Source organism: Taudactylus pleione, unplaced genomic scaffold (assembly GCF_031769625.1).
Source record: "Taudactylus pleione unplaced genomic scaffold, aTauple2 ptg000046l, whole genome shotgun sequence".
Classification (NCBI taxonomy): Eukaryota; Metazoa; Chordata; class Amphibia; order Anura; family Myobatrachidae; genus Taudactylus; species Taudactylus pleione.
The window spans coordinates 9,202,002-9,227,379 of record NW_028284448.1 but is presented as its reverse complement, the minus strand read 5'-3'; the positions used below and the strand labels follow the sequence as shown (position 1 = coordinate 9,227,379).

Here is a 25,378-nt window from a genome sequence, read left to right as displayed (position 1 = left end):
AACTAAGGTTTTATACATGATAAGAAAGCCGTGTTTGGTATTGTACTGATGCGTACTCTTTCAACAGTATTCCAGTACCATCGGTGTGGAGATCGCATCATGCATTCTCAACTTATGGACCGCAGAGACTTCAAGCAACAAAATGTACATTATATGAACAACTGTTAGAATGTTGCATGAGGCAGGAAACCAGAGACCCCCAGTTGTTAGAGGCTGGGTTGTGTCTATTTGAATCAACCTGTTAAATGCCTTATAACATATGCCCTCTCCTTTAGGACCAATGGTATTAGCAACAAACTTCTCTATTATGTTGTTTATTTCTGGGGGGGGGTATAAATATGTGTGCTCTGACCCTGGGTTCCTAGTCTTTGTGCTGAATGCTGATTGACGAGGGGTTTCTTGCTGATGCCTAACATCTGGACCAGAGAGCGCTGCGTATGTATAATTGTACTTGGGTGTGTATAATCTCTTTGCGCTAAGATTATATGAGGATCATAGCGTGTAACTGCTGTACTTTTACTTGAATAATACTTTGTGCTTTGGAACCACAGGTTCTAGGTCTGGAGTCTTTATTTACTGTATGACTGCGTATGCAAATTAGCGTCATCCTTAGAGGTTTATAGGCAGGATATTAGAAGGTATAGGCAGGGGTATATAGAGGTTCAAAGGCAGTATCCTTAAATAGATGTTTGGCATGATTCCATTAGTTCTTCTTAAAGGTGTCTTGGTTACAGGATCGTTTATTGGTCAAATTCAAATAGACACAACGGCCTCCAACCGCCCTTTGTATCCTTTTTCCCCCTGCATGCAAATCTAAGTTGCTAACATTACAGAGTACATTTTTAATGTTTTAAATCTCTATAGTCCATAGTTTGCAGACGCAGGTTCCGAACTTCTCAACGATGGAACCGGAAATCTGTGGAGACAGTGGATCAGTACAACACCATACATGGTCTGCTTACCATGTACTAAACCTTAAATATCAAATAACCTTTATTACATAACATTAATAATCACTGAATAAACCTTGAATATTACACTTTAATACTAGGGAACCTTTCATGTAATTTGTGTATGTGTAAGAGAATATTGCATACAGTTGGTAATATGCGTGGTGCATTTATTTGTAGAGTGAAACAGCACAACTGTGCATAATGTGCTGTGTTTATGCATTTGAGTCTGTGTGTGTTTTATGCATGCAAGTCTATTCATGATGGATTATATATATATATATATATATATATATATATTTTCTATCCCTTACTAACATATTTTTAAATCTATAATGCAAGGTGTTACAAACAGCTAGGTTCACTTTCAAGCAGGGTGGGGACCCCCAGCTGATTGTTGTTGCCACTGTGTCTGGTATGCAAAACCTCTGATCATTGTTAACAGACAAATTCAATTGTGCATATCAATGTCTGGGTTATAGTTCATTTGCCACAGCCATACTTGTCTATATACAGGGCTTCCCAATTTATATGTAAAACACTCACAGTATCCTGGTGTATTGTTTTTTTAATTGCTTTTCTCAGACATGTATACAGAAGCTGTCTGTTGTTACTAACTAAACCCTGCATGAATATTGTGTTGGTCAGTGTGAGAGTGTTGTATATTATTCACTATTTAGTGTTGTGCGAATGTGTGGATACGTGCACACACTGGGTGCATGCGCACGCAATGTTACATCGTAGACTGTACCAACATAAATCGGGCAGCGGGCGGCCAAATTGTCCGATAACAGTTGAATTGCGGTCGCATGCAATCATTCGACTTCGACAACAGTTTAGTGGAAGTAGAAGATTTCCTGGTTTAACAAAACTGTTTCCATCACTCTGATGCTCATAGATCATGCACTCACATAGACCATGTATAGACATGGATAAAATGGTGGTTGCTCAAATCAACTTAATGGCCCTTCACAGGTGCATGACAAGGGAGGAGTTAGTCTATACAAGAGAAAGGAAAAATGTTCCTCTAGCACTCTGCAAATGACCAGCAATGAGACTTGAATACTATGTTATTAGGGGCACATACAATAAGAAGTATGGAGAAGTGATTCGCTATAAGTATAGTAAAATATGGTACTTCATGTAGATAGGGTAGACCATCCCCTTACAGCCTCACCTTGTCTATACATAAAAAAGGAAAACCTGTGCCCCCAGCACTCTGCAAATGACCAGCAATGAGACTTGAATACTACATGACAATAGAAATACAGAGATCTCAGTTTGCAGAGATTTAGCCACCAGGCCGCCTGCATATATTTCCAAAGATATGTTAAGCCACTAGGGACCACCAGAACAGAGATGCTTTGACGTGGCCTGGTGGCTTAAATATATCTTTGCAAATATATGTGAAATGAGATCTGTATTTCTGTTATCCTGTAGTATTTAAGTCTCATTGCTGGTCCTTTGCAGAGTGCTGGGGGAACATTTTTTCATGTGTAGAGATGGTGAGGCTGTAACGGGATGGTCTTCGCTATGTACATGAAGTACAATATTTCACTATAGTTATAGCGGATCACTTTGACTTGTTTCAGCACTTATACCAATGATTTCTATGTTTTATGTTGTTAGTCCATTTTATTTAGGATCTCTATTCATATTTAATAAAAGTTAAGTTTTATATGTAAAGTTTAGTTCAAGTGTGTGTCCCATAATAAAAGGTTTTTTCTTTCTTTTCACAATTTTGAGCAAATATGGAGCATATTACTAGCCTGCATAATGACATGCTGAAATAAATGTTGAATTTCCTGCCCTGCTGCACAAGAGTGAAGGAAGTTGAGGAAGGAATACTATCGGGAGTGGGACTGTGTGACACAAGGCAGCTAGGAAACACATGCTAAAACTAGGATTCTGCTGTATACTTCACTACCACCATTACCTACACAGAACAGACTTATTGGAAAGGACAAGGGGAGTGATGCATGAATGGGCGATATGGGGGTTTTTCTCCCCATGTATTAATGTGGGGTTTTGTGTTAAAAGACAGACGCGCTATTTCATTATAGGCGCTATCTACAAGATAGCCCGCCAATGTGCCTGGCAGTATATGAACGGTCAGTGGTACTGACAGCTGCAGCTGTTGCTGCTGTATGCATAGCACTGACCCTGGCTGTCAGTTCCGAAAACCAGGGATAGTGCCTTAAAAAAAACAAAAAAAAAAACTATATCTATTAATTGCAATTAGCCGTGGGTGCAACTGGGAAATACACAAGTGGCGCTTGCGCAGTCAAAACTTCAGCACCGAAGAGGAGAGCCAACGCTGGGAGAGCGCATATCACCAGTAGAGGATATAACGCTTTCCCAGACAGAAAACACCCACATTAATAGATGCATCGAGTAGCTGGACATACTTCACCGCGATGCGGCATAGAAGCGGGTCCAGACAAATAACGCCCAGACCTAGCCGCATCATACATCTCCCCCAAACTCTCCTGTGTGCCATCTCATAGTTTTAGCTGCACCCCTCTCTGACACTCAGTACAGTTGGGGTAGGGAAAAGCACGTTATTTGTCAGATTTTATAACTTCACCAAATTCCGCAGTATTACCTGTTTTACTTCTTTTTTTACTTTATTTTGGTGCAGCTGACTCATTTTGGAGGATCTCTCCACTTCCTCCGCAAGTAAGCGCACTCTCTGCTCCTTTTCCTCTATGTCCTCCTGCAGCTTGTCCATGTTGGCAGATTTAATACCATCAAGCTGCTGCCGGCTTCTAGATTCTTGAGAGTGTCTGTGCTCAGACTCATGGAGTAGCTGTTTCTGTGAAGCAAAAATAAAACTGTCAAACAATGGTTCATTGAGCCTATCACAAAGCTACGTTATCTCCATAGTTTTAAGATGGCTGCACAGTACAATGACTGATCAGTCAGCAGACCGATCCGCCACCCGAGTGGCTGATTGCTGAGCTATACACACTTACCAATTGGCCACCCGACATGTCTGGCCAAATTTGCCCACCCATTTTAGATGTCAGTGTCTGCGGTCCCTGCAGCAAGTGTGCGGGCGGCCGGCGAGTCACCTGTACACACATGCAGATACACACCAATGTATCTTTTAGATATATGGGCATCTGTGATATCGTTCACAGACATATCGGGTGTACACACCCGCCGATGCACTCGCGATATATCACTCATTGATCAAATGAGCGATGTATAACCAAGTATGTATCAAGCATAAGAATCGCAGACAATTCATCTATGGATGCATTTTCACTAAACTTTTGTAATATTAGCAAGGGATAAAAAGCTCTACAACAATTTAAATCAAATATATAATTAGCATCATCCACATCATATCGATTTAAATAGAACTAATGGTCCTGCAGCTCTGTAAAGTAAGCAAAACAGGCCATTGATACTATATCAACTATACAAGTATATTATAGAGAAACAACAAGAAAGAGGGCTCATAAGAGATTACAGCTGAAGAGAAAAATGGAACGAAACACAAACAGGTCAAATCAGCTAGTCCTAGAAAACCTTGTAATGTGTAAATAGAATTCAGTGAAACACTCTCATGATGCTCTACTATTATCCAAAGCATACACCTCGGCAATGTGCCCACGGGCATAACTAGAGCTCTGTGGGCCCCATAGCAACATTTTGAAGGAGCCATTTCCCCAATTGTTCTAGAGAGACATGCCTCATGGTCAGGGTTGGACTGGCCCACAGAGGTACAGGGGAAACTCCCTGAGGGCCCAGCCCCTCCTCTAGGGATCAAGTTCCATTCTGTGCACTTTAATTATACATATGTAACATTATCCTGCACAGGACTATGGCATATTTTCTAAAATGCATTGCTCTTATTAATCTGGTATATTATCATAAATGCACTAGCAGTATAGACTGGCCACATCCCCACGTATGGGTCCCATCACTGCATTTCCCGGTAGGCTCTTCATGCCCTAGTCCGACACTGCCCATGGTACTGCATTACTTCACATTATGCCACACAGTACACCCAGTTCATATTATTTCATATTGTAGTTTTCCAGTTCCCAATATACCACCCATTGGCCCCAGTTCATATTATGCCAAACTTTTAAGGTTGTCATATTTCATTAAAAAAAAAAAAAAAGACACATTCGCGGTGATCCCACCATCGCCATCAACCTGCACACACTATAGGGGGTATCTACTAGGCGATTTTAGCAAGCGATTGCACAATAATGACGTTGTTATCGTGCAATCGCTTGCAAATCGCGCATGCATCAGGCATGTTTTGGTTGGAAGCAACCAGCGATGCGCGTTCACGCTGGTCGCTTCTGACATCTATCATCGCCCGTACATGCTGGTCAATCTGACGATCCCGTCAGGTTCAGCATGTGCGGGGATGATGGATGTGCCTGGACTGAACGAGTGAACATTCAGTCTAGGCACATCACTAGATATACAAATGAGAGCACGATTGCAATGTCGTAATCGTGCTCTCGTTTGTATATCTAGTAGTGGATACCCGCCTTATTACATAAACCTCATAAAATGAGAATTATATACTGTGAAGGCAAAATACAGGCTGTATGTAGAATTTTGTGGTGTTTTGTAATATTTATATGTGCTTAAATGTCCATTTCTCTATTCCTGACTACAGTTTATATGCATGTTTGTAAAAAAAAAAAAACGACGTGTCTACTGAACAGTTAATGAAATACTATTAAAAACTGACATTATGATGTAGATGATGATCCTCCCTCCTGCTCTCACTACCTACGTCTCTTCCGTGCCAGCGACACTCTACATCTTTTCCATGGGCTCTCTGCCCTCAAACTCCCCTCCTTTTCTAGTTTCACACCTCTATTAGCAGCTCTAAACCTGTTAGTTGCACTCAGGTGAATCGGTACAGCTTACGAGGTATATTGCCCTTGCACCCATTGCTTCATTAGCTGTGTTGTAACTAGAGATGAGCGGGTCCATTTCTCTGAGAACCGGACCCACCCAAACTTCCAGATCCAAAGTGAGAACCGAGCTAGGCTCAGGTTTTCCACGTGACTCGGATCCGAAAACGAGGCAAAACGCGTCATCCTCCTGCTGTCAGATTTTCACAGGTTTTGGATTATATAAAGGTCCCCGCGATCGGCGCCATTTTCACTCCGGCTGTAGAGAGAGAAGCTAGCAGACGTAGTCTGTCACTGTCAGTCACTCAGTGTGTGTCTCCAGTAGGGGTTTTGGCCTGAAGTCTGCTGCTGTGTGTCCATAAAGGGGCTTAGGCTGTAGTATAAAGGGGGGCTTCCTTCAGTGGGTGCTGCAGCTGCTGTGTCACTTGTCCTGTCAATTAACTGTGGCTGCTGCTGTGTTGTCCTGTCTATCAGGCTAGGGCTGCAGTACATAAAAGGGAGCTGTGTTGTCCGGGAGGGGGGTGCTCTGTCAATTAGGGGTGCTCTTCCCCAGTGTAAAAAAAAAAGTCCTTTTGTGTGTGCGTGTGTGTGCATTAGCAATTTAACTGCGCTATTATTGTTCGGTTACACTGCTGAAGTTTATCGTCCACGTATTTGAGACTCTGCAGGTGGTCTTTCCGCACTCGGCAGATTGTGCTTTGTTGTCCATAAAAAAGGGGCACGGTCTGTGTTGTTCATCAAGGGGCTGCTGCCTCAATCAGGGGTGCTCTTCCCCAGTGTCCAAAAAAATAAGTGTTTTTTTGGTGTGTGTGCGCGTTAGCAACTTAGCTGCGCTATTATTGTTTGGTGACACTGCCAGCCCGACCGCAGTTTATCGTCATAACACAGTGAGTTATTCTTATTCATAAATAATTAATCTTGTAACACTGTAAGTGGTAGCGCAGTCTAATAGTCAACTTTTCACTTCTTTCCTCAATTGTGAATAAATAGTCTACACGCCGACTACAAGACCACAACAAAGTGCTAAATAACATGCGTTATATATAAAACATAATGGCATCACTGTAAGTGGCAGCGCAGTGTGTTATTCTTATTCATATATAATTAATCTTGTGACACTAAGTGGTAGCGCAGTGTTTTATTGTTAATCATAAATAATCTTGTGACGCTAAGGCCCGTATTCAATTGCAGGCGAAAAGTCCTGGACTTTTCGCATGCCAGAGTTTACGCTGTCAACGCCAGTTTAGGCTCCGGAAAAGTATCGCGCTAGTCACTGAGATTTGCCCTATTCAATTGCAAAGGACGCAAAAACGCGTCCCAGTGAAATTCAAACAGGTGAAAAGTCCTGTCAGATTTGGGGAAATTAGCCTGATACCCCCCAAAAGATGCACTGACATGGGGGATCACTATGGATACCCCCGAATATCCCTGCTGGTGGTATTTGGGGTGCTTAAATGCTCTCAATTGCTGCTATTTAGTGTCTTTTCAGAAGTGGTGAAGAATAGCATTTAGGTGTTTTTTTTGCCAAAAATAAGTAGTCCCAGCAAATTTGGGGTACATGAAAATGGGTGCAAGCATGGTTAAAAATTGCTAAAGTGCATTTTTTAGAAATGTAAAAAATGCACCTTCAATCCAAAAAACAGCTTGGGCATACTTGGGGGACCCCCTGGAGTCGATTTTGCTAGTTTTTAAGTCTGTCCGCCAACTTTGTTTTATTTCGCTCCCAAAATGAAAGTACTTTTTTGGGGTGATCTAAAGTAATTTTAAAACTATTTTTGATGCAGATTACCTTTGGGGGACTGTCCCAAGGCTGCAGGGGTGTTGCCGTAACTTTGCACCCCAAACCCCCAATTCTGCACTTTTTTCCGTCTCCTTTCAGAGGCGAATCTTTCCCGCTGGTTAGAAGGCGCAGACTTTTCGCACCAGCGGAAAGTCAATGGAATTGAATACGGGGAACAGTTCTCATCTGGCGAAATTACGTCACCGGCGAGAACTTTTTGCAGATCACGGCTTTTCGCCAGCAATGAATACGGCCCTAAGTGGCAGCGCAGTGTGTTATTCTTAAATAATTAATCTTGTGACACTGGGCCTGATTCAGCAAGCAACGCATGGATGCAGACGGACGCATCAATCCACTACGAGAAAATGTCAATTAGTGCATACGCACGGAAACTGCAGCAAAAGATGCAGACGCCCAACCCCATACTATGCCGCTCATCTCCCTTTACTCACAGCCTGATCACCAGGATTTTGGCTGCTTCCTGTGTACAGCTTACAGTATGGCTGTGTATGCCGCTGCACTGCCTTAATTATGCACGCCACTATAACGGCGTTATAATGCCCGAGTTCGCCTGATCACCACCCACAAATGGCACTACCTGTCAATCAATATTGGAGGGGTCTGCATACACACTGGGTGTAGTCTGCGTATCCTAACCTGATCACACTGGCTAGTTTGTGCACACGCAGTGCGATGCATATGCATGCGCAGTGCAAAAACATCGGCCGAGTGCGTGCGTTCCTTGCTGAATCAGGCCCACTGTAAGTGATAGCACAGTGTGTTATTCTTATTCATACATAATCTTGTGACACTAAGTGGCAGCGCAGTGTGTTATTCCTTTCTTATTCATAAACAATCTTGTGACACTGTAGGTCATTGATACTGCAGTGTAACATTTAAAATTGGTATAAATTGACATGTGTCCTGTACCCCACTTCATTCGTGTTTGTTGATATGGAGAACAATCAGTTGAGACATGAGAGGAGAGCAGGAACCACATACTAGTGCTGGAGCTGCTGCCAGTGCCACCAGTCATGACGATACTTAGTCCATCTACATCATCTACTAAAGCCGATGCCCAAGGGCATACAGGGCTTAAGTCAGGGCATCTAAAATCAAGAACCAATCTTTTACAGTGGTAAAGAAGAAAAACATCAAAGGGAAAGTTAGCTGCAGATAGATAAAAAATTGGCAATATGCTAGTTTCACCACATGAAGTGGCAAGGAAAGGCTAATTTATGACTGGTGGTTCTGCATCTTATGCTGATTATCGATTTCTGCCTGTCTATACCTTCTATCGATTCCTGCCTCTATACCTTCTAAAATTGTCGCTATTTAGCGTTATGAGTCGCACAAGAAATAAATGCTTTCAGACTTTGAGTGTGGTTCCAAAGCACAAAAAGTTATTATTCAATATAAAAACAGATGGTTACACGCTGTGATCTAAATGCAATTAGCGCAAATAATTATACAGACCCAATGTACAGTTGTTACATACGCACGCGCTCTGGACCCAGATTCCGGCATCAATATAGAAACCTCCGTCAACAGCATAGCAAGAAGACTGGCATCCAAGTTTAGAGACCCCACATATATACTCTTAAAGGGATAGGCAATACAATAGAACAGTTTGACATGATTCCATTGGTTCTTCTTAAAGGTTCTTCTGTTACAGGATAGTTCATAGATCAGTTCGTATGGACATAAACCAGCCTCCAACAGCCCTTTGTGTCCTTTTTCCCGCTGCATAATAAATCTAAGCTGGTAACATTACAGAGTACATTTTAATGTTTTTTTTTTTTTTCAAACTTTCTTTATTCATCAGAGCATAGAAAAACAACATATCACAATTTAAACCCATAGTATATATAGTATACAATCAATCATACAATAACACAATTTGTATACATAGATTTTTCTTCACTGGACGTGGCCTGCCGGGTCCCCCCCCTCCCCACTCCCATCCAAATAGAATCAAATGTTTAATATCAACCCGGAGTGTTAAAAACAATCGGAGGGTCGTAAAGCAATATACGAGTCTCATACCATGAGGTATATTGAAAACAATTGAAAATTTGCTGTTTGATAGATGTAGATAGCGAGTCTATAAATCCTTCCCATAATTGGAAAAAAGTTGTTTTGACCTCTTTTTGTAGGGTGGTTTCTAACCAATCCATCCGAAAAACATGAAATAGTTTATCTCTAAATAGTGAAATCGATGGAGGTAATGGGTTAATCCACATCTGGAGTATACTTTTACGGGCCACTGCAGAGATTATCATCAACAATTTCTTACTTTCAGATGGAGCTTGAACATTAGATGGTAAAATGCCCAGTATTGCCCATTCCGCCGATAGGGGTAAATAGTTAACCAGGCAAGAAGAGGCATATCTATTGATTGATGACCAAAACTGTCGTATTAATGGACATTCCCACATACAGTGAACAAAATTTGCCTCCTCAGCCCCACATTTAGGGCAATTGCTAGTGTCAGACGCTCCCATCACAAACCTGCGATGGGGGGAAATATATCCATTGTGGTAAATATTATAAAACATCTCCCTATAAATACTTGCTGAGAGTATAGATTGAGAATAGGAAAGTGAATTCAATATTTTAGCCATAGATAAATGAGAGAATAACTTTAACCAAGAAGAAAGACCTGTGGTTATTTTTTCATGGTCCATTGGAGGATGAAGAATCTTATAATGTAGGGATATCGTCCCTCCTCCCCCCATAGGACAGGTTAATAAAAGGTCTAGCGAGTTAGACCAGTCTAAAGGTGAGAACACCCTAATTACCGAATTTACATAATGTTGAGCTTGATGGATCGCCCAAGAGTGAGATTGGAGTAAGTTATATTTAGTGGATACGTCAGCCACCCGCAACAGCTTGCAAGTCTCAGTGTCAACCAGCGCACGAACCCACAGGATCCCCTTTCGTTCCCAAGAACCAAAAGGCATCGAAGCAGCACCATTTTGAAATTCAGGGTTAAGTATTAACGGGAGAAATAAAGAATAATGACTATTGAGATTTCTCTGTTTTCGTGTAAACTGCCATACTCGCCAAGCTGAAATTAAAAGAGGATTATGAGTAACCTCTTCTGGTAATTCCTCTTTGTGAAGATGTAAGAGTGCTATTAAATGGCAATGAGGAGTAAAGGATTGATCTAAAGCCGCATTTTAATGTTTAACTCTCTATAGTCCATAATTTGCAGATCTTCTCACCGATACCAGAAATCTGTAGAGACACAGTGGATCAGTACAACACCAAACACTGTCTGCTTACCATGTACTAAACCTTAGATATCAAATAACCTTTATTTTACAACATTAATATTACTGAATAAACCTTGAATATTACACTTTAATGCTAGGGAACCCTTTATGTAAGTGTGCAGTGTGTAAGTATTGGGGTTTTGGGAAAAGACGCTAGTTAACGTTGTGCGACTACGTGTTTGTGGAGTACACCATGGTACGTGTTTTGCAGGGTTGATCATTTTATATGTTTTAGTGACTGTATTTATATGATGAGGATTTTTAACTTTTTTCTATTGCGTGGGAATCGCACAACGCTAAATAATAGCATCGCAGTATGTACTTATAATGGGCGAGATTCACTAAAATGGCATCTTATTGCTATTCGCAAAATGCCGTTGTGCAGATTTGAATTTTAAACCGATCCTGTCTCAGCCAATTATACGGCTTCAACAGTCCACCCTTTGATAGCAAAAAAACATGCTATCACACTGATTTTTAAAATTAATTTAGGCTTACATTATGGCATATTATTTAATGTTATGTTATGGGATGGCACAAGGTGGTTCTTAAACCATCGATGTGTCTCTAGGAGGGGACGTAAAACTACCCTTAAACGCACACCGCGAATCTTGGGAGATCATGGGAAAGATGTGGGGATGCACCAGACCTATAAAGGAAGTCTTGAGGGGGAATAGGGACTTACATTACTTAAGATGTTTTAAAATAACATTTTAGTAACACATTTTATGCATGTCTAAATCTTATACATCATATGATGGTATTGCCTAGTTCAGTGTTGTAATGCAGTCCAACATTTACCTCAGTATTCATACTGTTACTACTGACCACCATCATTATTTCATTCCTTTGATTCACCTTATTTTTACATTCTCCACATTTCAACACAGTAGGAACACACCTGACACATATGCCAATTACTATGATGACAACCAGTATGAGGATCAGGAGTTTACCTATGCTCGCAACCATTTCCTGGACCCACTCTCCTAGACCTGAGAACCATTTCACTGGGTTCAACCATGAAACCCATTCCTCTACCTTCTCTTCTACTTCAGCCACTGAAGCATTATGGTTCTTCCGAAATTCCCATTTTAACCGCAGAATTTCATCCATCTTCCGGTCTATTACCTCCTTGGGATCGCTGGTATCATTTGTAATGTATGTGCAACACTTTACTCCAAATTGGGTGGCAAAAGTTATGCATACCCTCCAGTGACAGCTGTTGAATAATTTAAGACTAATCTGTGTTGCACCGGTTCTCTCTTGTACGCTTGCAATTTCCTACCTGTATACCTGAATGTGTCATCATACATCTCGGTGATATTATCTATTAATTTATCAAGATCTTGGATATCTAAAATTTAGTGTACCCCGAGCGATCCTGGTGGAATCCAATGCTACCAAAACTTGAAAGCCAGTTGTCTCACTAATTAACTGTGTGGCTTTATGCACATCACCAGGTATCTCATTTATTTTGTCTCTGTGTTCATACTGTGTGTGAAGATATGGTGATGGTGTGTTTTTATGAATACCAAGCATTTCACCATGTGTAAGGGTCATAACCTCTGGGACTACTCTTCCCAGGTAACACAAACCTTCAGAACTCGGAGAGAGCCACTTATATGCTTTCCTTCCACATATAAAATATACATCATCGGGGAGAACACAAGGAATAGTGAACATCAGTAACCCACACATTTCCCTAGCAAGTGATCCTACTTCAGGTTCTCCCATTTGACTCATTCAAGTTTCTTGTTGTAATATCTTGGCACAATACCCTTCTGGTACCCTACCAACCATTTCTTTGGTGGAACTTAGTGTATATTTATACTGGAAGTGTCTTCCACCTGACCTAAGTGTGCGTAACAGTTCGTAATTCATAGGCTCATGATCAGCTCTTAGTGAGAAGGTCATCGTCTGGTTATTCCTAGTCATCTCCCAACTTCCTGGTTCATTGGAGTTGGTGATGTTGAAACATAAAATTGATTTATCTACTTGATACTGGTGGAGTTTAAAATGAGGTGGTTTGGACATCCAGTGCATGCCCTCTTTGTGATTTCAGAGACATTTAATGGAAATGGCACTAATCCTACATTATGCTGTCCTTGTGGCACGTGAGAGCACACCCAACAGTCGGTTTAGTAATTTTGCCCACTATGTGATGATAATCCTCTAAAGGATACCCACCCCAATACTGATTATACTTGGGTTGACACCGTTGGATGCATCTCTCATCAATTACGGACCCAAACAACTCACACATACAATAATCCTCAGACGATAGACCTTCACACTGTCTCCGAGTATCCAAAATAACAGATCTCTTAATTACTGTACTAAGATTGGTCAGACACTCCCCTGACTGGCATAGTACTCCTCCTCTCGACTCCACTCCATCAATACTGCCATTAGTTCCCATCTCTTCTATCGGTCCCCCGTCACAAAAACCAGAGATCCCTGAACAAACCAGGATGTTGGAAACTCTGGAAGAGAATACAAAAATGAACACAGCAGACCAGTCCATTGCTGTAGCAAGGATCTACAAATTTCTTTAGCTCAGATATCTCACTGCAACCGTTTAACCCTCCCGGAACAAGCTCGCGATCGACAGGTCCACGTTATCGGCATTGTCTCCACCTTTTTTCTCCACCGTTTGGTTGACCTTCTTGCAGTGAGTGGAATGGACCCAGGTTTCTCTCTCCGCCATTTTCAATGAAGTTGTGCTCGTTAGCAACACCTGATACGGACCTTCCCACCGATCTGTCAAACAACCTGAATGCAAGAAATTTCTGAACATAACAAATTCTCCAGGTTCAACATCATGGCAGTTTGTTTCAGGCATATCATGTGACAACAATTTCAGTTTCTGCTGTTGCTGTTTTAACTGTTTACTCATTGTTATAAGATGCCTTACAGTTACCTCATTGTTACCTTTCAAATCTTCCTGCGGACTTATAATCAACCAGTATTTCAAAGGGGGACAGAATGAGAGGGGGTCTAGGAGTTGTCCTGATACTATGAAGGAAAAGTGGCAGTGCTTCTGGCCAACCCAGTCCAGTTTCCGACATGATTTTACTTAATTTATTTTTGATAGTCCCGTTCATCCTCTCCACCTTGGCACTGGCTTGCGTTTGGTAGGGGGTATGAAGTCGACTATTAATACCCATCAGCTTACATACTTTGGAAAACATCACCTGTTAAATGAGTACCCCTATCACTTTCAATTATTCTATGGATACCGTATCTACATACAAACTCCTGAACAATTTTCTTGGCAGTAAACGCAGCAGTATTAGTGGAAGCTGGGTATGCCTCAGCCCAATTAGAAAACACATCAGTGCACACTAATACATACTTTGGATTCCTGCAGGGTGGTAATTGGATGAAATCAATTTGTATTACCTGAAAAGGTCCGTCAGTTGGAGGAATGTCGGATGGTTCGGTAGGGATAGTCTTCCCAATGTATTTCCTCAAGCAGGTCAGACAGAACATTGCTTTTCCGCTTGAGAAGAAAAACCCGATGCACACCAGTATGCTCTCACCAATTTGCACATACCTTGATTTCCCAAATGAGTCAGACCGTGCGCTGCCTCAGCCAGGCTTGGGTAGTATGCCTGGGAAGCCACTAGCTTACCTTGACCATCTCTCCAGAGTCCAGAAGACTCTTGCCCACATCCCTTGGACTTCCAGACTGCCTTTTCCTGCATGGAACACAAATTTTGCATCTCAATTAATTTCAGCATATCAATCGTTTGAAAAGTCATCATCTGTTCAGTTGGTATATTCATTTTTAACCTGCTGTTCATTTTGCAGCTTTGTCTGCCCTGTTGTTGCCCAGTGACACCGGATCATCCTCACATGTATGGGCTTTACACTTAATTACCGCCACTGCCTTAGGCAATTGGATTGCTGTCAATAGTCCTTTTATTTGTCTGGAACGTGCAATTGGTGTGCCTGCTGCTGTCATAAACTTTCTCAGATGCCATAGGGTGCCGAAATAGTGTACAACCCCAAAGGCATACCTAGAGTCAGTGTAGATATTGGCAAATGTACCTTTTGCTAATTCACACGCTCTCTTTAGTGCCACCAGTTCAGCCACTTGGGCCGAGTGTGGTGGGCCTAAAGGTTCGGCTTCTATAACGTCCTCGTCATTTGCTACAGCATAACCTGTACATAACTCTCCATTGTCAGTTTGTCTATGACAACTCCCATCCGTGTAAAATGTCTCATCTACATTTTCTAAAGGTGTATCCCATATGTCAGGTCTTGCAGTAAAGGTTTGATTCAGATATTCCATACAATCATGTGCATCAATATACCTGTAGAACTCGCCAGTGACTCACCTCTCTCCACCCTTTGTGCATCATGTTGCACATATGGAAAATACGTAGCTGGATTTAACATACTGCACCTTTTGATGGTGATGTTTGCAGGTGCTATTAGGGTCAGTTCTCATTTTGTGAACCTAGCTGAGGAGACATGTCTGGTTTGGGCAAAGTTTAGCAAAGCAGATACAGCATGGGGAGTATAGACAATCATCTCATGGCCTAGTACCACATCCTCACTCTTACTGACCAATAGAGCAGTTGCTGCTACACTTCTTAAACATGTTGGGAGTGATCTTGCCACAGTGTCCAATTGTGCACTGTAGTATGCTACGGGCCTACTGGCATCACCATGTTTTTGTGTGAGGACACCTGCTGCACAGCCATCAGCTTCCATACAATACAAATCAAAAGGTTTTTCATAATCAGGTATTCCCAATGCAGGTTCTCTTGTCAGACTATCCTTAAGATTAAGGAAAGCCTGTTCTGATTCCTCTGTGTGTATGACACAATCTGCCTTTGAGGAAGAGACTAAGGGCTTGATTCAGACTTGGGAATAGAGAGATATCTCTCTCACCTGATCATCTTGGTGAGACCATGCTTCTCTGCAGGTGGGGCAGATTTAAAATGTGCAGAAAGATTTAGATTTTGGAGGGATGTGTCCAAACTGAAATCTAAATTGTAGAGTAATCATAAAGCTGTGCAGTATTTGTGGGCTACATGTAAAAGCAGCCAGTTTTTACCCCACATGCAAAAAAATGTATGTATTTACACCCCTTGCATTGCAACATGGTTTGTCCAGATACACATTTAAGTGCTCTCTCTCTCTATTCCCAACTCTGAATAAGGCCCCAAGTCCTGTAATGGCAAGGCCAAAAAAGAAAAACCAGGGATCCACATTCTGCAGTATCTACTGATTCCCAAGAAGGTACAAATTTTTTGCTGGTTCTGCGGCAGTTTGTATGGCCTGTATTCTGTCAGTTGTCAAATGTCGTAGCCCCTGGGTTAGACAGTGTCCCAAATATTTGACCCTAGTCTTCCATGGCTGTAATTTGTAGTTTGATACCTTGTGCCCTGTTTGTGAGAGATGAAGTAACAAAAGTTTAGTATCATTTAAACATGATATAAATGAATCAGAACATAACAACAAATCATCCACATATTGTATTAGAACAGATCCATTGGTAGGTTGAAAAGATTGTAAACAGTCGTGCAATGCCTGGGAGAAGATACTGGGGCTGTCTATGAAACCCTGGAGCAGTCGTGTCCATGTATATTGTACACCCCTGTATGTAAAAGCAAATAGGTACTGATAGTCAGGATGAAGAGGTACAGAGAAGAAAGCAGAACAGAGGTCAATGACAGTGAAATGGGTTGCATTTGGTGGGATCTGCATAAGAATGACAGCTGGATTTGGCACTATGGGAAATTGGCTCTCTACTACCTTATTAACCCCTCTAAGGTCTTGTACCAGCCTATAATCCCTCTCACCACTCTTCTTCACAGGAAAGATGGGACTGTTGGCTACACTGGCTGTATGGACTAAGATTCCCTGCTGTAATAATCACTCAATTATGGGATAAACCCCTAACTCTACCTCCTGTTTTAATGGGTACTGGGGAATTTTTGGAGCTTGCCTACCACTTTTTAGATTTACCATTACGGGACTTACATTTGCCATTAATACAGTGTCATGTCCATCCTTGGTCCAAAGTGAATCTGGGATTTGAGAGAGCATTTGATCTGCCTGAGATGGATTTTCACCTGAACCAGTAGAGTGATACATTATCCTTTGGGGAGTGTCCAATATATCCCTCACCTCGTGCGCAACTCTCTCTGGGATATCTAGAAATATACCATCAGGGGTAGCATATATGACACATCTCATCTTACATAACAAATCCCTTCCCAGTAGGTTAGTAGGAGCCGCTGCTGCCAGGAGGAAAGAATTCCTGGTATGTAGTGGCCTGATAGTGGCCTCTGTGGATTTGGTTAAAGGATAATGTTGCACTTTACCCGTTACGCCCATTGCTGGTACTGTCTCGCTGGTCACCTGTAAATTAGCGGGAGATTTTATCACTGACCTGGTCGCCCCTGTGTCTACAAGAAAAGGATATTTAGTACCAGCTACATCAATCATCATTACCGGTTCTTCCCTAGTACTTCCCGTTAACCTGACTATCTGTAGACTACAGGTATGACCTGAATCCTAGCGTTGACTCTCACTCTCCAATACAGCATTTACGGCCACAATTGGAGCAGGTGACTGTTGGAAATTTCCTGTACTCTGTGTATATCCCTTATGGGGCTATCCAGGTACTCCCTGGTTAGGGGGTCCTACCTTCTTCACTTTACAGTTCCTACTCACATGTCCCACTTGGTTGCAGTTGAAGCACCTTCGTGAGTGGAGTGGGTGGAAGGGTTGCTGCAAGGGTTGAGCGGTAGGGAAAGATTGTGGGTGTGGATAAGGATTTTGAGGGTAATATGGTGGTTGTGGATAGTATGGGTTTTGTGGCTGTGTGTGATAAGTGGGGTAGGGTAGTGTTTGAGGTGGTTAGGGATTGGTGAGAACATGAAGCTGTGCAGGTGCATGTGTGTCTGGTGGCTGTGATGTTATAGTCATTCCTTCTAGAGCTTGAATACTAACAGCCATTAGCTTCTCGCTCTGGGTCTCTCTCTTTTTAAGGATGTTTTTATCATGTTCAATAGCTGATTCTATGAGTGTGTCTACCGTAACTCCTCTACAGCCAGGTAATGAGGTCTGTACTCAGGTCTTTAGATTGTCTTTTAGACCATCCATAAGTACCGTAATGATCATTCCCCTGTGATGAGTGCTATCTCTAATATCCTCTATCCCAGTGTACTGGGTGATAGCCTGCAGAGCTCGGGTACAATAATCCTCTGCAGATTCACTCTCTTTTTGTTTTACGGTGAAAATTTTATTTCAGTTAACTACTACTGGAAAATATATACCTAATTGAGTTATTATGCGGGTAATGTTACCTTGGTTACTCTCGTCGGTTAAGGGAATATCTCCATCCAGTACGCAATACGTGATAAACTTTTTCACGTCGGTATTGTGTGGAAGACAAGCCCTTAACACCACTCGCCAATCTTTATTGGTTGGCTCGTGAGCACTACCCAAATTTTTCAAAATCTTTGGCATTTGGCTAATTCCTTTTTAGGATCAGGGAAATCATTCATTATGGAATTTAGCTCCACTCTTGTCCAAGGACAATGCATTGCTACCTCCCTTGTGGGCACTACACCGTTCGCATCCGCATTCGGGACAGTTATTGTCCGGATGGGATGCAGACCGGCCGCACCGCTACTTTTGACCTTGTTACCTGGCTGGGGATTTAGTCTATTAATGCTACGGATAGGGTTAACAATTTCCTCTACAGGTGCAGTGGATGTTAACACTTCCTGTACTATCACTGATGGAGATGGGGCCACCACGTGTGCGTGTTGTGATGGAGCATCTAACATGTGTACAGCATGGGAAATGGAAGACATAACAGGTTCATCATCCGCATCATTAACATTTTCTTTGTGATTATTCAAGAGAGGGTACAAGTTACTTGTTACATTTTTATGGGTTATTTCAACAACTGTACCTGCACCCCTATCCGCATAGGGCAGTGGTGGAGCGCGTGAACCACTGGCAATACCTTCCGCAATGCTACCTTGCTGCACGTGTGCACTATTTCGTGGCGCACACGCACCGCAGTTTGTCGCTGCGGGTGCACTCTCCTGTAACGTGCTTGCGATGCTAGTTTGCACACCTTTAAGCCACGCATCCCCCTCATACTGCCACAACTTTAAACACTCGTTATATTTTACCATTTTCATTCGAGAGCGCACCATACAGATGCCATCTTGGACATTGTTCAGTACCTCCTTATCAAAGCTGCCAATTCTGGGGAAAGGTCTAACACTCCTCATCATCATTTTAAACCATACATCACAGTACCTAGTTGCATAAGCACCGTACTTAGTATGCATAATATGCTGTGCCAACCCAAGCGGCGCTTCCAACAGCAGCACATGATCTAACAGCTCTACCGTTTGCTTGGCTCCCATCCTGGGAGAACCCTAAGCTTTTCAATGGAGATTTAGACTGGTGAAAGAAAGTCAAGATACTTTCACTTTACCTGTGGACGATATTAACAGGATGCGCCCACACACCTATGGAAGAATAAACAGGCTGCTTCCACGCACCTAATCCCTTTTTGACTACCTTTCAACTGCTAGCATGTAGGCATTCCAGTAACACCTCCCCTTTTCAGTGATTTAATTCACCCTCTACTCAGTTCACAATCACAATTTAGCCAAAACTGTGCGGTTCAATTACAATGCTCAAATAACCCTAACTGATCACTGAATACTGTAATCACACTGAGAGCCGAAACTGCAACAAAGACAACAAATACACCTGCTTATGTGTATAGACTGCGGTATCCACTACCGAGCCACTAGGCCGACATCAGGCGCCTAGCACTTAAAGGTCCTACGGTACCCTTAACTAGGGAACATGTTACCCCTACCAACAAATATTCACTGTTACACACCCTTTTCCTGCGCAGAAAAATACACGTTTTCCCAGACTATGGCAACACTGATCAAGAGGGTTATGACAATGCTATCAATATCACCATGCACTCTCAACGGCTTTGTTTGAAACACGTGGCAGCAATACAGGAAATACATATACGTTATTGTGCGACTAGTCACATACACAATAATGCAACTACTACACAAAATGTATTATTACCCTTACGCTATTGTGCGACTTCCCCTTTTTATCATACAAAAAAATCTATCAATCTTTTTCCTCCCTTGTCCCTGGATTCTTAATCAGCGCTCCTTAAGCCACTATAACGGGTAGTGGACTCTCAGCAACAAAGTGGTAGCAGATTTTCGAAGGCACAATGCGTTCTCCTGCTATGGCGCCTCCACCCTTTTGCTGAGAGATCGCTGACGAGTGTTACCAAGTGACCGGTAGCGTGATTTCACACTGTGAGCCCCCAACTATCGATTCCTGCCTTTCTATACCTTCTAACTATTGATTCCTGCCTCTCTATACCTTCTAAAATTGTCGCTATTTAGCATTATGAGCCGCACAAGAAATAAATGCTTTCAGACTTTGATTGTGGTTCCAAAGCACAAACAGTTATTATTCAATATAAAAACAGATGGTTACATGTTGTGATCTAAATACAATTGGCGCAAATAAATCATGCAGACCCAAGGTACAGTTGTTACATACGCACACGCTCTGGACCCAGATTCTGGCATCAATATAGAAACTTCCATCAACAGCATAGCAAGAAGACTGGCATCCAAGTTTAGAGAACCCACATATATACTCTTTCAGGGATGGGCAATACAATAGAACAGTTTGACGTGATTCCATTGGTTCATCTTAAAGGTTCTTCTGTTACAGGATAGTTCATAGGTCAGTTCGTATGGACACAAACCAGCCTCCAACAGCCCTTTGTGTCTTTTTTCCCGCTGCATAATAAATCTAAGCTGGTAACATTACAGAGTACAATTTAATGTTTAACTCTCTATAGTCCATAATTTGCAGACGCATGTTGCGATCTTCTCACCGATGATACCGGAAAATCTGTAGAGACACAGTGGATCAGCACAACACCAAACCCGGTCTGCTTACCATGTACTAAACCTTAGATATCAAATAAACTTTATTTCACAACATTATTACTGAATAAACCTTGAATATTACACTTTAATGCTAGGGAACCTTTTATGTAAGTGTGCAGTGTGTAAGTATTGTGGTTTTGGGAAAAGACGCTAGTTAGCGTTGTGCGACTACGTGTTTGTGCAGTACACCATGGTACGTGTTTTGCAGGGTTGATCATTTTATATATTTTAGTGACTGTCTGTATTTATACGATGAGAAGTTTTAACTTCTTTCCATTGCGTGGAAATTGCACAACGCTAAATAATAGCATCGCCGTATGTACTTATAATGGCTGAGATTCACTAAAATGGCGCTGGGCGGCCAGTCACAAAATGGCGTCTCATTGCCATTCGCAAAATGGCGTCGTGCAGATTTCATTTTTAAACCGATCCTGTCTCAGCCAATTATCCGGTTTCGACATGATGTAAGCACAAGTAAACATGCTGACATAGAAATCGAGGATGCTTCTATGGAAGTTCACCAGGATGAGCAGGATATTTGTGTAGCTGACATTAATAAGGATGTTGATGATGAGGATGTTGTTTCTGTAAATTAGGCACCAATGGATAAAACAGTTGTTGCCCATGATAAGGAAAAGCCCATTGTCATGCCTGGGCACAAGACAAAAAGAAAAAAGTTTGTTGTATTGACTCATCTGCATCATGAGTGTTTTTTTTTTATGGGAAAGTTTAGTTTTTTCTTGGCAGATGCACTTGCTGGAGAAACTGAAGGAGAAGCCACCGCTGCATCACGTGCCACTTGAGCTGACACCCTGCTTACCAACAGCTCTTTGCATCTCTTCAGATTGGTGTCCATTGGAAAGAAAGACACAATATCTTCATCCCTTCTGGGATGAAAATCCACTCCCAACAGCAGCATGCATAGCGCTCAAGGATTCTCAAGAAAGACACAACATAAGACTTAAACCTTAAATCTTGCGCTTGCTCTGTTCAGCTTGTCCACATATCTGTGGTTAAGTGGACAGTGGGTACAATGGCATTTTGGAGGCCACTAAGTTTTTTTTAATGTCCCTGTACAAGTTGGGAATTGCTTTTGTAGTGAAGTGGAATCTTTGCAGAGGATTGTTTAACAGTCAATTGATTTTTTAAAGCACTACTAGTAGTCTTCCCGGTCCCCTTCTGGGATGAAAATCCACTCCCAGCAGCAGCAGCAGGCATAGCACTCAAGGATTATTCTGGGTCAAAGACTGATGTGAATGAGTAAAATATTGTTTGTAAATGCCTCCCCTCCTCCCTCATAAATTTGCTTTGTAATCAAAAAATTTAATTAAATTTACTTTCTTTCCCTACCTTCAACTACATATATACTCCAACTCCCTCAGGCCTCTTGAATAATAAAAACATTTGTTTCCTGATGTGCCATGTTGGAAGTTGAACTGCCACTGCTGCTGCAATCTTTGACATGTGGTTGCTGAATGCCAAAAATCCAGAGATGTTTATGGGCACAGACAGCATCTACTGCATGCCCCTTTAATTTGAAAAAATATATTCAGAACCACCAAGTTGATTTTGTGGGCAAAACATGGGACATATTGTTCACCCATGCTCTCCCTCATAAATTTGCTTCGGAAACAAAAAATGAAATTAAATTTACTACCAATCAACCCTTCCTGTCCCTGCCTTCAACTACATACTCCAACTCCCTCAGGCCTTTTCATTAATGAAAACATATGTTTTTTATGTTGCATGTTGGATGTTGAGCTGCCACGTGTTTGTGCTGCCTACTACTGCCACTTAGCCTAGTCAGCCAGCTAGCTTGATGTAAATTTTGGGTCTAAACCGGATGAAAACAATATTGTGAGCTGTGAGGTGGTCAACATATACTGGAAACGAGTGGACATTAATGTTATCAAGGTCAATAATACTGTAGGATAAAAAAAAATTAACAAATTATGTGATTTTAACAGATTTTCTGAATTAAAAAAAAAAAAGATCCAAAACGAAAATACGCAAAGGGGCGGTTTTGCCAAAACCAAATCCAGATCCAAAACAGGGGGTGATACAGATCCAAAACACGGGGGTCGGCGCTCATCCCAAATTGTTATGTAGTTTGCTGCATTGTACAGGTTACTGTATTATTGTTCTGCCTTGCACTGCCTTATTATTTGCCCTCTGTACAAAACTGCGGACCACTTAATGCGCCCTATACAGTGTATTATTATAATTAACAATAATAATGTTCCCTCACTTTCATTTTGTTTTTTTGAGTAGGAGACTCATTCGATTTGACAGGTATATAAAAAAACTAGTCACTTTCCTGGAAGTTAAAGAAGCCTGAGATGTAAGTTTGTGTTTCTTTGATATAATATGGACTGTAATGTCTGACCTCCCACCATGGCCAATTGAAAACATAGTGCTGCACATTGATCATAACAGTTTCATTGTCATTCTCTTTAAATTTCTTAAAAAAAAAAAAAAGTCATTACGGAATTTATCAGTTTACTGACATTATCTCTTTGGTGGTGGCATTTTTAAAAAATTATAAATTAGAACTATGAGCTTAAGGACAAAATAGGATTTATATAAATGATTGGAGACAGTCTTTTAAGTCAAAAGACCCAAGGTCAAGTGAAAATAACAAAATATAAATATTTTTCCCTTATTGTAGGGTAAGAATAGTATAAATTATATCCACTAGCATTTTCCTTACTACTCTCCCGAGAACTGCGGGAGTCTCCTGATTTTTTGGGAACCCCCATATCTTTTTTGATCCTTTTTGGTTTTTAATTTTTTTAAATACAAAATCGCATAAAAATTTTTTTAAAAAAGAAAAATGTTTTATATACAAGATTCAAACCATTATATACATTCCTTTTATTCACTATTTTTTACATTGATATCAGAGAACTCCTATTCATTACCCACATTGAGCTAATATGCATTCAAACATATTTAGCCAAGCATATGATTAGGAAGCCAACCTCCTATTTTTATGCATTTTTCTAATTTCTTTCCCCTTCTTCATCATCAACCGTGCATGAAAGATGGCGTCTCTGTTACCATAGCAACAATGATGCCGAAGTGATACCTTCACGACAGATGCGTTGAATGCAGTGAAAAATGGGGAGTGGACAAGACGTCACCAGTAGGCGGAAGCAACAACGCAAGCTGGAGGACACTTGGAGAACTCTGCCGAGCTGAGAGCTAGGTCTACATCACAGCCGCACATGGACCACAACAAAATGGCGGACGCAAAGCCGCACACGGACCACAAGAAAATAGCGGACGCAATACTATAAGATGCGGACATATCCGGAAGCAACCACAAGTTTACCTGTGCTAGTGATATATTGACTATGACGTCAACTTTGGGCGGAAGCCTAGGTAATAAGTGCGGAGGCCAGTATATGACTAAGTGGCCTCAAATCATTTTAGGATCTAGTGATCGCTGATCTAAGATTTATAAATCCTATACCAAGGATAGATGTGGGATAAAATAAATATATTTTTCGATGTGACGGACCGGAAGTGATGTCATGAATGAGCTAAATGAGGCAATTGGAGCCCTGTCTCATAAAGGGTATAAAAAGTGACAAACCCCGATTAACTGCACCCCTTGATGAAGTCCCCAAATGGATTAAACGCGTTGGGATAGCTGCCTTGAATTAACTAATACAGATAAGTATTTCATTTTGTAGAAACTTCCTTTTTTAAAACAAGTTTTGAACTATTTTTTAAAAAATGTAGAATTAGTTTTACTTGTTATTTTATCCACTGATTCCTTTGTGTAACCGACTATTTTAAATATATGAATTCCATTCGCTTTTTAGATGTATATAAATGTATGAATTGCATTTTTAACATCATCTTAAATATTTATTAGCACTCTTTGCACATTGTGGGAAATTGATTTAATTCATTTGCATTATCTGTGCTTGTATGCACAGCATTCAATTATTTTAATTATTTTAAATAATAAATTGTGATATATTTATTTTCAATCCACATTCTGTATGATATATTTGTTGGTTAATATTTGCACACTTCACAAATCATTGCAGAATATACGTCAGTCGCTTATCACCTAACACACTTGCAATATTTCACATTTAAGGGCTCTTCCAAAAGTCCTCTCACATTGGGCTTAGCTGACACCTTTTATATTAAGGGAGTACGTATTATTATAATAATTGTTTATCAACCCCCTGAAAAAGGTGGCACCGACACATTTTTGGTGTATCGATATACAGTCAGGTGCATAAATATTGGGACATTGACAGAATTTTCAGATTTTGGCCTCTATTCACCATCACAATGGCTTTGAAATGAAACAAACAAGATGTGCTTTAACTGCAGACTTTCAGATTTAATTTGAGGGTAATTACATCCAAATCAGGTGAACGGTGTAGGAATTACAGCGGATTCTAGATGTGCCTCCCACTATTTAAGGGGCCAAATGTAATGGGACAAACTAAACAATCCT

At 41.2% G+C, this 25,378-nt stretch overlaps 1 protein-coding gene across 5 annotated transcripts in view; it reads right to left on the bottom strand.

Moving 5' to 3' along the window:
* Positions 1-25,378, bottom strand: part of LOC148537665 (uncharacterized) — a 259,972-nt gene that overhangs the window by 22,328 nt on the left and 212,266 nt on the right. For all 5 annotated transcript variants that reach the window (XM_088460467.1, XM_088460468.1, XM_088460466.1 and 2 more), the window contains one exon: positions 3,556-3,765. In XM_088460467.1, coding sequence (XP_088316593.1) covers positions 3,556-3,765 — 210 coding nt within the window. The remainder of the gene's footprint in view (positions 1-3,555; positions 3,766-25,378) is intronic.